This window comes from Pyrgilauda ruficollis, unplaced genomic scaffold (genome assembly GCF_017590135.1).
Source record: "Pyrgilauda ruficollis isolate IOZ18807 unplaced genomic scaffold, ASM1759013v1 scaffold33, whole genome shotgun sequence".
Classification (NCBI taxonomy): domain Eukaryota; kingdom Metazoa; phylum Chordata; class Aves; order Passeriformes; family Passeridae; genus Pyrgilauda; species Pyrgilauda ruficollis.
In genome coordinates, this window is record NW_024524711.1 from 6,629,862 (window position 1) to 6,644,454 (window position 14,593).

General features: G+C 39.2%; 1 protein-coding gene across 2 annotated transcripts in view; it reads right to left on the reverse strand.

The window, feature by feature from the left end:
* SEMA3C (semaphorin 3C) overlaps window positions 1-14,467 on the reverse strand; it is a 117,599-nt gene extending 103,132 nt beyond the window's left edge. Inside the window, exons 1-3 of one of the 2 annotated variants that reach the window (XM_041474658.1) lie at window positions 14,360-14,467; window positions 14,074-14,167; window positions 10,838-10,978 (exon numbers count right to left, since the gene is read on the reverse strand). In XM_041474658.1, the coding sequence (XP_041330592.1) occupies window positions 10,838-10,940 (103 nt within the window). In that variant the 5' untranslated portion in view covers window positions 10,941-10,978; window positions 14,074-14,167; window positions 14,360-14,467. Of the gene's footprint in view, window positions 1-10,837; window positions 10,979-14,073; window positions 14,172-14,359 lie in introns of both variants that reach the window. The other variant, XM_041474659.1, reaches the window with a different exon arrangement.
* Between the last annotated feature and the right edge of the window lie 126 nt (window positions 14,468-14,593).

Genomic DNA, 14,593 nt, shown 5'->3' on the forward strand with positions numbered 1-14,593 from the left:
AGCAGCATGCTGGTGCTTCAGGAGCCCACTGCTCACCTTCTGGGTGCTGGGGAGGATGAATTCATCAGCTAGAGAAGCACATACTGTGCAAGCAGATTCTCTTTGATTCTCCAGAATCAAAGATCTCTTTGATTCTTCTCAAAGAAAAGAGTGTGACCAGATAAAAAAATTCTGTGGTTTGCTGGACCTGGCTGGTGGGCCAAGCTATGCCATCCAAGCTCCTAAGTCTTCTCCTAGCTCCACTTTCTGAGCACTGATCATGCACAGGGGGATACCTGACTGCATCTGAAAGCTTCAAATTATTTTTGCAATTTTATGCAGCTTAGCCTTTCAGCTATTGGTGTGGAATTAAGAATTTACTTGTGATCAGGAAATAGTAGAGAGGGAACTTGAAAAAACAGGAAATAAAAATTACTGACAAATGATTCTTTACCTACTTTACTTTTCAAAATTTTGTCTAAAAAGTCTTATATTTGCAAGTATCCATAAGTAAAACAATGTTACTGCTGGAGAAATGAATGGCTGACACTCTTCTCATTTTAAAGGGATTTACCAAAACTACAAAGATGATAAGTTATTAAATGAGAGGTAATGGCTTTACAGGCATATGCATTTTCATATTTAATAGTTGTGTATGCACTGCTTTAGGTCCTTAATGCAAACCACAATAAAACACCTCATGGGGGCTTTAAACTCTTTTGTCTTTGCTGTAGGTTTGTCTGCTTTAGGTAAAAAAAAAAAAATCAAAAAAAATATACAGTGCATTATTTTCAACAGTGGCAGGAAGTGGGTTTTTAGTCAAACCAGCTTAAAAAATTCCAGCTGTGTTCACGTTGAAGCCATCAAAAAGTCTAAGCCTGGGATCACTTCTCCATGCCAACTAAAGCCTTTCCAGGCCTCAAGAAGCAAATTTTTGAAAAAATGCCAAGCCTCTCCTTGCAAATAACATCATAATTGGTTGATATTAAAAAACCCCAGAAAGTGCCATTCTGAAAATTCAAGTGCTCACATTTTTGTGTTCCAATTTGATATTTGCCTTGTAAGAGCACTCAACATACTCACACAGAGACTGTCTCAGAAATCTGCAATGAGAGGCATGCAGGCTGGCTGCTGCAGACGAGGAGGAGCTCCTAAGGGCTGTAGAAAGTACGTGCAATGTGTATCCTGTGCCGTTGTAACGCACCAGAAAGGCCAAAGAGGTGGGTGACAGTGCTGGACCCAAGCAAAGAGTGTTTCGTTCCCTCTGGCTATGGCTCAGAGGATATCTGAGAGGATGAGGAAAATCCACTCTCCTGAGAGCAGTAGTTGTTCTCAAGGAGTTTCTCTATCAGCGTTAGGTTCAAACCAAGTAAAATGCTTGGGATCAACAGAAAATAAAAGCTTCAAATTGATGTATGTATAACACTGTTCTAAATACATATGCCTTTTTTCATTAAAAATAATGAAAATATTTCATTATTTCAATATTAATGAATACATCTACTGTTACTGTCTTTCCCTCTCTGTTTCCTGTTGCATTATCAATTGTAGTGTGCATATCTACTATGGTACTTCTGCTGTTCAAAACTTTGCATCATGACAAGGAAAGAAAATGAAGCTTATCATTCTCAGCCAATTGAGCTAAATAGGGGATCAGACACTTGCCTTGCATATTTCTCTTATGCCTGCAAATCTAACTCTGCAGCTCCTTTGAGCTGGGAGACTGCGAGATCAAGCCTGATTTACACAGATGTTAAAAGAAGACAAATGTTTGTCCAATTTAATTGATTCTGAGCTGGCATAAATTGATTTACTCTGCATAACTCAAAGCTTTTGAAAATAAATATATTTTCATTACGCATGGCAAAGAGAAATGTTATTAAGCAACAGAAAAGAATTGTTAAGTAACAGAAACAACAACAAATGATAAGGAGAAAATGTAACTGAGAAAGCCTATTGCTCTCAGGGAGGAATTTACTAGACCTTGTGTTTTTCAGTTCCATTTCAAAGCAATATTGGAACTGTGAAATTGCAAAGGCAATTCTAAAAGGAGACAACAGTTGAGACAACAGTTGAAAGTGAATTTTAATACATCACACATTTACCGTGCAATTCTTAAAACCATTTTTTAAAAATTTTGGAATGCCATTCTGACCTTCTTACTGGCTGAAAGCAGTGTCTGTAATTAAAAGAATTTGGATTCAGCTTAATTTCATGTTCTTAAAAAAAAAAAAAAAAATAGAAGCAACTGCCAATACACATATTTTTTCCATGAAGAAACTTGGCAGTCCCAGCTGATTGTGATGTCTCCTCATCCACATTCTAGAAGATAATTTTGGTGAGGTAATAATTTATTCCAGAGCAGTGTGGAAGATTAGGCAGAACAGTTCAAAAGTCTGGGCATTCATTCCATTCTATCACTAAAAATTGCATTTCACAAAATCATATTTGTATTTGAAATTTTTACTGGAAATTAAACATTCTCATAAAAATAGCATGTATTTAATAGGAAGTGTTTATTTACAGCTCCCAAATAAAAATTTTAAAAACCCAAACAAAACCAAAACCATTCTTCCTTCCTCAGTATGTCATTACAATGTCATTAAAAATTACATATGGCACTTGGGAAATGGTGGCTAAATCACAAATAGGAGTTCAGCCCTGAAAGTTGTCACAGACCAGTCTCTAACCTCATGGCGATTTGAGGGCCTTCACACACCAGATCTGAGATTCACTTCTCCCAAAAATGCACAGAGCTCCCAAGAAATCCTGCATTTCTTACAACTCCCTGACAGCACTCACTGGAGTTGTGTACTGGTGAAATGCTTTCCAGAGACTTTTTACTATCAAGGTGATTTGATGGTGATTACAGATTTTTTTTTGCTTTTTCTTTCCCGATAATGATGAAATGCCATGGCCTAATTTCTTGTAGGTAAGATGTAAGATGGTAGTAAGACATGTCTTCAAAACAAGAAATAAATAAATAATAAATAAGCCTTCTAAGATTATAAATTAAAACTATGTGTACTATGTTTCTGAAAAAGCAAGTCTTTGTATAATCTGGGGTATTAGTTGTAGTAATTGAGGAGCCTTTGTAGCACTCACGTTTGCATAACTGATTTGCTGGGTTAGAGTAGTAGCTGGAAATATCCCAAAAACTGCTGTACAAAGGAGCAGGAAACAAAACCTCCACCAACCTTACACATAAACACATAAAAAAAATCAAGAAACTTCTCCTCAAGGAGGAACAGTTAGCCTTACACTCACAAAGGTAAGATGAAGAGCTAAACTCTCTAAAGGGATGATGGTCGCAGCTCCAGAGTGGTTTCATGGGAGACCATGGCAGAGCAATCACTCCCTATCTTCTTTCCATTGTTATACCTGAGTCTTAGCTCCAGTAAATCACAACCAGGATTTCTGCTTCCTGGAAGAAGCTGTCAGTGGCAGATGAAATAACAATCCAAATGCAATTGTACCAAGTTTGCACTGAATAAGGCTGGAGATACAAAGTGAAGAGAGAAATGGTGTAAATCCTCTGTTAACCACAATCATTCTCTTAATTCCTGGAAATACACATTTATCTTGATTCCCAGTAAGAGAGATACAACATCACCCTGATTCACTCAGGTAATGGAACACGTTTTACTCCACTGTATCCCTGAGACCCCACCTCTGTAATCAACTGAACAGGGAAAAACATACAGCCTTCTTTTAACCTGGTGTCTGCTGAGCCAGGGATGTCTGAATGTAAGACGAGACAAGAGGAGCTGAGGAGCTGCACCGTGAATCAGTAAACCGTGTCCCTAAGACAAAGACCTTCCCCTGAGAAACCGCCTAGTCTTTTTATTAAGGAGTGTTACTGAGAACTCTGCAAAGTCAGCACCAAAAAGAACAAAACACACATGTTGAGGGAACAGCCAGTTCAAATAACAGCATCAGTTCTTGGTCTACATATTTATTCATGGCAGGATCTCAGTCAACGCACTTCAATAAAATGAGCAATTATTGTGAGTCACGTCACTAATTACATCTGGTACACACAAAGCCTTGTGCAGCCCTACGTATCAAAGCGCACTGTGAGCTCATCCAGCATGGAAAGGGCTCACAGAGGAGCTCTTGTTACTACTACCCAAACACTCTGGAAAAAAATGGGGTATTAGAAATGTCTATGCCTTTCTCTCTCATCACATTTTTTTAAACATAAAAAGAAGATGTGTTGTAGAATAATGGCAATATAACTGCCTACGTAGGGACTTCAGCATTTGCCTTGGACAGGCAATGCAAGAAAGAATTGTAATGACAGAGCAATGGAATTGGCCAAGATAAGCTGCTTCTTCTATGACAAGCAGAGAGCGCCAAGATGTGAAGAATCTGTCAAAATGTTCTAAGATAAAGTTTGATTTTTCCACATCAAAATAAAAAAAAAAAAAAAAAAACCAAACAAAACCACAGCTGGTTCAGATACAGGTCAAGTTGACTGAGTTCAGGAATGTAAAGAGATTAAAGGAAGTAAGTCATCTCTTAGATAACAGATCTACTTATTATTGTGCAAGAAATAAACAAGTCTTCACAAATTTTTGTCAAATTCAGAGGAGCTCCTCATCCAAGAGCAGAATCAAATTTGTAGGCTGATAATTTGTTGCCTGGTAATTAATTACCCTTGTTAATCATCAGGCACCTTTGTTGCCTGATAATTAACCACCTTGAAGACATACTTATTTGTGCTTTCCCATGAGGGTACCACTTACAGTAATTTTAGAGCACAAACACAGATCTGGACCAAACACCACCTGTGACTTCAGCTTTATTGCAAGACCATTTTCATAACTGAAGTCAAATCACATGGCACAATTTAACTAGACACAGAAAGAATAAACTATCTTCTCCTGTAAAATCATGTCGACAATAATGACAATGAAGCCAACCCAAAGACACTGACACTGAACAAGAGCAGGAAAATAAGCAGATTCAATGTAATTTGGCATGTAGGACCTTTAACCATAGAACTCTAGAAAGAATACAGAGGTTAAATAACGCTTCCTTTAACATGTTTGATTTTTTTTTTTTGTACATTTAACTCACAGCCGATTCAAGCAGTTCTATTTCAATACAAGATTTATTGCAATAAGCCTCTGTTTATATAACAGGGAATAAAGAAGCACAAACAAAAAAGGCACAGAAAAAAAAATACAGAGAAGGCAGAAGTGTAAAAAATGACCCCCAAAGACTGTAATGTGTAACAACCAAAGCTGTCAATTCAAGACCCCATCAGGAATATTGACCATAGTGTCCCCAAAATAAGAACTTGAAACTGTTGGAGCAAATCCAGAGGAGGCCACGAAGTTGATAAGGTGATTGGAGCACCTCCCATACCAGGACAGGCTGAGAAAGTTGGGCTGTTCAGCCTGGAGAAGAGGAGGTTTGGAGACCTCACAGAAACCCTCCAGTATCTGAAGAAGCTACAGAGAAGCCAGGGAAAGGCTCTTTGTCAGGAGCAATGGAACAGGGGGTAATAGGCACAAACCGAAAGAGGGGCAAATTTAGGTTAGATATCAGGAAGAATTTTTGTATTCTGAGAGTGGTTAGACACTGAAACAGATTGTCATGGAGATTGCAGACATCCCAGGCCTGGCAGTGTTCAAGGGCAGCTTGGATAAAGCCTTGGGCAACCTGGTCTAGTGGGAGATATCCCTGCCCATGTCAGGGGATGTCGGGACCAGATCCATGAAAATCAATTCCAACCCCTTAATATTCTGTGATTCTACAACAAATTGTAAAAAAAACAATCTTCACTATAGATATCAGGAAGAATTTTTGTATTCTGAGAGTGGTTAGACACTGAAACAGGTTGCCAGGGAGATTGCAGACATCCCAGGCCTGGCAGTGTTCAGGGGCAGCTTGGATAAAGCCTTGGGCAACCTGGTCTAGTGGGAGATATCCCTGCCCATGTCAGGGGATGTTGGGACCAGATCCATGAAAATCAATTACAACCCCTTAATATTCTGTGATTCTATAACAAACTGTAAAAAAACCAATTTTCACTACTAAAGATAAAAAGGAATTTTATTTCTAGTCGGATGTATTCAAATAAAGTTTTTTAGATCTCCAGTGAGAGACAATTAAATTGGAGAAATTTTCACATTGTTGATGCTCAACACTTTATAAATTAACATTATTTAAGATCCATGAAGCTGTGACAGCCCCAAATCAGTTAATTTTGAGAAAATATTAACCACAATTTGCTGAAAATCAAGCAACTATATGAACATTCAAGGTAAGTTCTGCATGTAAACAGAATTAAACCTCTCTCTCTTTTTTTTTCTCTTTTAATGCTTTAGTTTTTACTTCTACTTAATTTCATAAACAGCTTTCATTCCATGAACACCAAAAAAAAGATCCAATCAACTATGAGTGTAAACCTTTGCCTGCTAGACTGTCATCAGCACAAAGTCCCCCAAATAATAAATGAACTTTTTATTAACTGTGGTAACATTAACATTACAATGAGGGATTGTTTAAAAACAAGTTGTACTGCTGTTGCTCAAGAGCTCAAGGAAAATGGTTCTCAGTTCCTTTATTTTTCCTTGAGGGTAACCACAGGGGTTGCATTAAATCTTTTAAAATATGTTGACAGTTGAATAAGTGCTGCTGTTGCTCTGGTGACATTTTATGCACTTTAATTGTCATTAATGAATCTGACTGATACTTTCTTAAAATTCCTTTACATGTTCTAGTATTTTTATAACAAAGAGAAGAACAAAACTGTCTGCAAATTAGCCTTGATCCACTTCTCATATGGAATTTTCACTGCAGACAATAGGAGAATCTGCATGGGAAATATCCGCTAGACCAGAAACTCAAGGCAGGAATGCATTAAATGTTCCCAGTAAATTGTGAAATTATCACTTCATTGTGTATCAGTGTAGAAATTTAAATCCCAAAGAAGGTTTGAGTGTATTTTAAAAAATAAGTACTCTACGTGCTTCAATCAGTTCAGAATTTGATGTTAGAACAGTATGGCTCAGCATTTTAGGGCTGCAGCAAAACCCAAAAGTAAATGTGAGTTGGAATGAAACAAAGTCTGACACTAACCTAGAGTCTAGTACCTCCTTCCTTATACTGATAGTACTCCCGCTGATTTCAGAAAGGCTTTTTCCCTGTGAAGACTGAAGGATACAGCTCCCAATTATCTGTTCAGGAACGTGCAGTGACAAGAAGGAATGCATGGAGCTTGAGAAACAGCAGGCACCACACTTGATAGTTCATAAACAGATAAGGTAAGTCTTTTGCTATGAAGAGAAAATAAACTATGGTGCTTTAAATTGTGATCAGTGATTTAAGTAGATTAGAAAATATCTATTCCAGGGACAAGGAGCAAGAAGAGGCAGGAGGAGGGGGAATAGTATACTAACAGTGCAGGGAGACATATTGAGTTCTTTGCTTCCCCCCTCCCAGGTTCCCTCACTCCTGCACGCCCAACAGGAACACAGCAGATGATTCCCAACACTGCTGCACCTGCTGCTTCACATCCTTGCAATTTCAGAATCAGAAAAGCCTGGGGCCATCTTTTTTTCTACAACTGCAGCAGCTCTTCAAGTGCAGACACTGTACAAGTACCAGTGGTTTGAGCCATCACCCTTGAACAGCACAATTAGGTCAGACGAAATCGCTCCAGGCACACCAAGAGCCCCTTTGCCTGGCTCTCCTTAGGCCCAGTCCGTGTATAGCCACGTTCACCTGAGCAAAGCAGCACTTCAGCTGCAGCCTGACCTTTCCTTTCAGCTGAGTAAATGGCTATACAAGGTGCAAGCAGTAGGAATCAGGCCTCGGGGTTCTGTACAGCACCGCAATTTTCAAGACAGTCGGGGTGCAGACAGCGGTAAGTTCCACACTCACGTCATAGGCACAGTTAACAACCTCAGCTAAGTCATGAACTACATTTTAATTAGACAAGGGGCCAGGCTTTTGATTTCAGAAATAGAAGTTAGGGTTGCAGTCCTTCATCCATTGAAGTTAATTGCAAAATCCCTATTATCAGGCTCTTGAGGTATTACCCAGGCGCACTTTTTAATTACATTTGATTCTTAATGAAGTAGATGGCAAAGAGAAAAGCAGCCCATGATTCAAATGATTCGCATTTTTATCTTTCCTGATGAAAAACAGAATAGGTCAAGATACTTGCTGGATTTTCCCATGAGAAATGCTGCAATGTGAATAAGCTCAATTGACTCGATCCTGAAGGAGCAGGTTAGCTTTGAAAAGCATCACTCATTTTCTCCTCCTGTATACACTCTACCCCCAAAACTTATGCAATGTAATTGTAGACACCGAGCCAAACCCAATTCAGAACCTGAAAAATATCACATAAGTATCCTAAGCTTGAATGAGTTGTCTTTATTGTCTAATGTCATTTAAAACATAAGGAGTACTAATTATGGTTTTATTTTCAAACGATGCACTTTAAAAGAGTGACAATTCTCCATAAAAACTGACAGCTTCTCAGGACAAAGAGACTGCCAAATAACTTGGTATTTCTACATGATTTAAAAACAAGAAGTTATGAAGCAGATTATGAAGAAAGTGTTATGACACTTAGCTAGAGAACAACACAAATGTTCACCTTTTTCTATTACATCTCTACTCATGTAAGTAAACAAAGATTTATAGAACAGAAGTTCATACTACAGGTGGGGGCATTACCTTGGTATACACAACAACCTGCAAACTCTTTTCACATAATGAAAGTTGTTTCTTACCATCTGGAAATCAGGTTTAAAAATAAAACTTCAGTTTATATATTACACAAAAAGCTTAGTTTTTTATTTCAGACATACTTCTCATATTGTAAAAACACATAATTCATTTTTTACTTTTATGACTTCAAAAGACTCAATAAAAATTTAGGACCTAAAAATGTAATTTGTTTTTTAAAGGTTGGCTGTTAAGTATTAGGGAGAGTAATAAGTCAGTTTTAAGAAAATCAAATAGCATTGCAAGGCTCTCTAACCAAGGCAGCCAAGGAGGTTTATAGCAGGAACTAGTGAGGCAAGGCTATGTCCCCAGGGCTGGCACAGGGGACAGAGCTCTTGGGGCCCAAAACTTGACCAGACAAAGGGCAAAGGGGTCACTGCAGCATGAAGCTGTCATAGCCCCTTCTAAAGGAAGGTGGGACAACCTCCTTTCAGGAACACAGAAACTAAGGTTTTAATTCAGTTTTAGTTTTTGTTGGTTTTTTTTTTTTTGGTGTTTTTTTTTTTGTTTTTTTTTTTTTTAATTCCTAGGTTTGGGGTCTTTTCCCCTATGAGTACTTCACTGTTTCAGCCTTGCAGAATACCTGTGATGAAACAAAAGCTCTTGAGCTTCTGTTAAAACCATTTGCCTCTCTTTATAATTCCTCCCCATTCACAAGGTTGAATACCACAAAACATGAACACTTCCTACTTCATGGTCATACCAGAGATCAAAGGAAGCTTAGATTACTTTCAAGGCCACCAAGGAGATGATGTGGCAATCTAAATCAGCCTGTTCTGCATAACTGTGGCAAACCTGCAATGTAACACACAACCACAGCCAAACTTGCTTCTTGTTGTGCCAAAACAGTGCCATCTCCACCAAAACCAGTGCAGACTTTAAACAAGGAAAAGAAATTCCTATCCTTACTTCTTCATTTGAATTCCCCCTTGGAACTCAATTCCTACTACTGCTTTTACTGGAGCCATGCTATTTCACACCTATTAAGTACTGCATTCATCAGCTTAGGGCCCCTTATTCTATAATATAATTATTCAAACTCTGGGTGGTATTTGCAGAAGGTCTAACTTGGCAGTCTCCTTCTGGATGTCTCTCAGTCTCTTGTTTACATAGTTACTGATCATTGTAGCAAGTAGAAGTTTGAGACACTTACTAGCTCTGACTATTTTTAAAACAATTCTTAAAGGTTGTTCAGAGCACACAGAATATTCCCAAGGCAGTGGCAGGACATCCTTGCACTAATGAACCACAGAAGCCATCCTAATGCAAGCAGTATTGGTGCAGAAGTAGCAAGCCCTCATGCCTCAAAGACAATCACAGAAAAGGCAGAGGGCTGGAGAAACTCAATGCCTCTATAATTAGTGACAGAAAGTTTCAGCACAGGTTCAACAGACACTGTAAACTGAAGAACACACACATTCTAAAGTGGTGGCTAAAAACAGCATTTAAGACTAGAAGAATAAGTTACTTTACTATTAAAAGCAATACTGGCATAATTGCAGCATTGAGATACTGCTCAGCACTTCAGAAGTAAAAGAAACTTTCTTTTGAAAAATGATAATTTTCATTGCTGGTTTACAGTATGAAGGCATCAGTGATTGCTACAGGCTATGTACATCCTACACAGAGCACAAAGTGCACAAGGAATGGTAATTCTCCAAAGGACTCTGTGCCTGGCTAACTATTTTGGTAAAACTTCAGGCAGCCTCATTTTTAGAATACAAAGTGTTTCAGTTGACTGAAAAGGAAAGCAACTCAAATCATTAATAATCTCAACCACATGTAACATGTGACATTTTTTTCTAAGCAAAATTACAGATAAGAAATAAGCCTTTAGTTGTTAGTCAATCATAATAATCCAATCCACAATAAAATAAAGAGAAAAGTCTACTAATTATTAATTATATATTAAATATGCATCTATAGTGATAGGTAGAATCTGGTAAGAGAATCAAATTTGAGCTGACAGGTGCCTCAGCAACAAACCAAAAATTGTTATTATGGACACAGATCAAAATGCCAGTTTCTACTCAGTTACTGAATTTAAGGAGAGGAAGAAAATGTTCAATCATAATATTTGTTTAAGAATGTTTATCTTCTTTCTTACCATTGAATGTTAGGAACACCCTTGCTTGAGGCTGGGAAGATCCTTTTACACTGCTAAAGTAAATAAATATCCCAATCAACACGTTCAATGCAAGAAATGCCATCTCTTCAGATTTGCAACTTAATATCCAAGAAATGAAACCTGAAAGAGAGATATATCACATTACTCTTCTCATACAATCTTGTGGAGCAAAAACAAAAGTATGGAAAGATTGTGTTGGAGCCTCTTCCAGCTGAAGCCATAATTACTGATGTGGAGGAGGTACAGCACTTCTGTTTTTCCTTTGTGCATCTGAAAGTGGATTTCCCCAGCAGTCTCCTGTGCTGGCACAAGAGGAACTCTCTGCCTGTTAGTAGAAACCAAGAGAGCCCAGCTTTTGGCTAGGGCAGACTACAGCACTGGACTCAGTTTATTTAAAATGAAGACAATTCCACCTGCTGGAAATATAATTATACTAAATGTCAAAGCAGAGCAAAGCAAGGACGGGAGATAAAGTTTCACGAATAAAAATCTGGCTGATATTTTTAGACATCTCTCTCTCATGTTAAGCAGGGGGGAGGTTTGGGTTATTGGTTGTTTGGGTTCTTTTTCTTTTCTTTAAACATCTGAAATCAAAAGTGCTTGGAAATGAACTTTAAGTTTTAGTTAAGCTGAGCTCTCTAAACACCCTCAAGTTTTTCTTTAAAGAAATTCTGTCAGTGTATGCCATTAATTACAAAACTGTGAAACCAAAAGTATTTCAACACACTTGAAACTGTTAGTCAACGTTTGCTTTTTGGGCTAGCTCCTTTCAGGACACGCACCTGCTCTCACTGACTTCTACAGGGCACTAAGAATCCCAGAGCTGGACAATGATATCACACTTGATATATCTGCTACTCCTTCTGCACACCTGCTGAACCTTCATTTTATAGGAGTTAGCTGCTGAGAAGCCTGAGCATCTCAAAGAATCAGAAAACACTCCAGAACTCTGCATCTTTTCTTATTTCAGGAAGGACTTGAGGTCACTGGAATCACTGGAGGAAAGTGGCTTTTCTAATGGACTTTAGACCAGATCCAAAAAGCCCAGCCACCATTAGAAACTGAACAGTGAATATCTGTATCACATCTGCTACTAAACTGCATCTCTCCAAAAACTGCAAAGCACAAATTTCATTTCACCTATTAAAACAACTTTGTCAGCTCAGTTGCAAAAGTGAGAATATGTAACACCATCATCCATCATTTTAGGCCTATTTTACTTCACTGCTTTTATATATATATATATATATAAAACATTTTTTTTTTATGTAAATAGCCCCTCTACTAGACACCACTTATTAGTTAACCACTCAGGTGATATACTTGATTTTATGGCAACTGGAAGCACTGGGAAAGACACAACCCCTACAGCTAGAAGATACCCTTAAAGGTTATACATTTATTTTATGAAGAGACTTGTTACCTGTGCAGCCAGCTTGCCGTTCTTCACCTCAGCTCTGCTCCAGCACCACAGTCCCTCCAGTGGAAGCTAATATTTCTACAGCCTCGTTCATGCTGTCCCTCTGAGGCTCACACCTGTCCTTAAAGGACCGGCTGTAACCACCCCAGCACGGCAGGAATGAGCTGTCAGGCAGGGATGACTTTAGGTCAGCACTAGCTTGGGCTGGATTCACACCACTGACTTAGTGGTAAAAGCCCCGTATCCCGTTACCACCTCTGTCATTCCCTATCCACTCACTGTAGATCGCTTGGAAAGGCTTCTCTTTGCATGAGGACTTCTCATCAAGTTGGGGGTGGGAAGAAGAGCGTGCATGAAAGCGCAGAGCTCTGCAGCCCACACTCTAAACTCTCCTTCATTATTTGCTCTGAGTAGTGAGAAATGCAAAGAGATCAAGTAATTCTACAACTCTGCTAATTGACAAAAACAACCTTGTCAGAAATTTGCCAGCTACAGATCGGGTCTGTAGGAAAAACATATCCATTCTGGCTTAGTTCCAAATTATCTCTAAGGGTCTGTTAACTAATAAAATGATAGTTGCAGAGTTTTTGCCAAGAATAATTTTTAAACAGGCTGCGAGAACTCTAGTACTAATGTGGCTTTGTGGGCTTTAAATTTAAAACCTTGTGACTTGCCCATGGGATATCCTTTAACTTACTCCTCTTCTAAGAGAGAAATGGCATTAAATCCCAATAAAATTTCTTTGTCAGGCCAAAATAAATAGCCAATCCAACAGAACATGTGATTTAACAGACGCAATGGGACAAGTATTTTACAGTAGTAGCACTATGCTTTCTTTGCTATATAGATAAAAAGTCAAAGAGGAACAAGTGTGCGGCTTTCTTTCTTCCTTTAAATACTGTAGGAAACAATAATAGAAAAAAACCCTTTCAGCTCTCTTTCCCTCCCACTCTCGTGCCTCCTGCCAATTCTAGTGTAATCAGTTAGAGGAGTGAAACATTGCTACATTTCATTGCTCAAATTGCAGATCTTCACTGTTAACACAGAAGTGACAGGCAAATATAAGATTCAAGTGCTGAGCAGCATGGTTCCTACCCAGCTGTTAGACACATAAATAATAAATGCATATAGTGCCAAAAAGGTACCTCAGGGTGTCTGACATGTGAGTTACCTAATGGAAATAGGTTTAATTTCAGAGATTTACAGAGCTGGTAACTGACAGCTCATTGCAGGTTTCACTCTTGCTTTGGGCTTATATCCCAGCTCTGAATTTATCTCAGTAAGTCATGCTACTATATTCAGCACGTCCAGTGCACATGATCTCTGCTGACAACACACAGACCTAAAGCCTTGCAAGTACTTTAAAAGAATCCTTCAGGACAGACAAAAAGCAGTGTCTAATTGCATTTCTGTTCTTACACTCTATTCTGACTGTAAACAAACAGAGAAACCGCTACGACAGTGAAGTAGTGAAGTTTCCCTGCCACGGAGGTCGCTGGCAGCATGTTGCATGGCTTCTGGAAAGTATAGTAGCGCTTTGCTAGGAAGTGCTGTGCAGGTGTCATCTGCTACAGCCTGGGTCCTACCCCTAAATCCTGTAGTGAAAATCACTTGGCAGAGGAAAGAAAATAAATGAAGGAGAAAAAAAAAAATACAAAAAAAAACCCTGCCAAACACGGACTATTCCAATCTGGAAAACATTGGTTTAACTATCTGTGAACAGCAGCAAATTCCAACAATCAGAGACATTTCACATCTATTACAGAAAAGACAGAGAACTTTAAGTTATGCTTACCCGGCTATTGGAAGCAGCAGTAATACTGATTTCTATCTGGTTTCTATCAGTTTATAGACTCCACTCCTGCTACCAGAACATTTTAATTCCAAACCTGGCTTACGGCAGAGGGAAAAAAATAAATTAAAAAAAAAAAAAAAAAAAAAAAAAAAAAAAAAAAGGAAAAAAAGAGAAAAGTCTCTCCTCGTGCTGGTTGCAAAGATACTCCCGGCTCCTCTGTACAATAATCCTGGCAGTGGACTCCTGAGGCTCAGGGAGCGCTTCTCCCCTGCGCGCAACCACGCACCTAGGAGTGAATGGAGCGGCCGCGCGGTGCCGGTGCCGGCGCTGGTTTCCAGTTACAGGCGCTGCCCTGCCCTGGCCGCCGCTCCGGCGAGGCGAAGCTCGGCGGCCGCCGGTGCATCATTAGCTGAGCAAATAGGGGCTGGAGCTCATAAATAATGGCGAGGCCACACCCCGCCCTGCGCGCCGCCGGCTGCCGCCCGGCCCGTCCGCCCGCCCCGGGCAGCGCCGCGGGGCG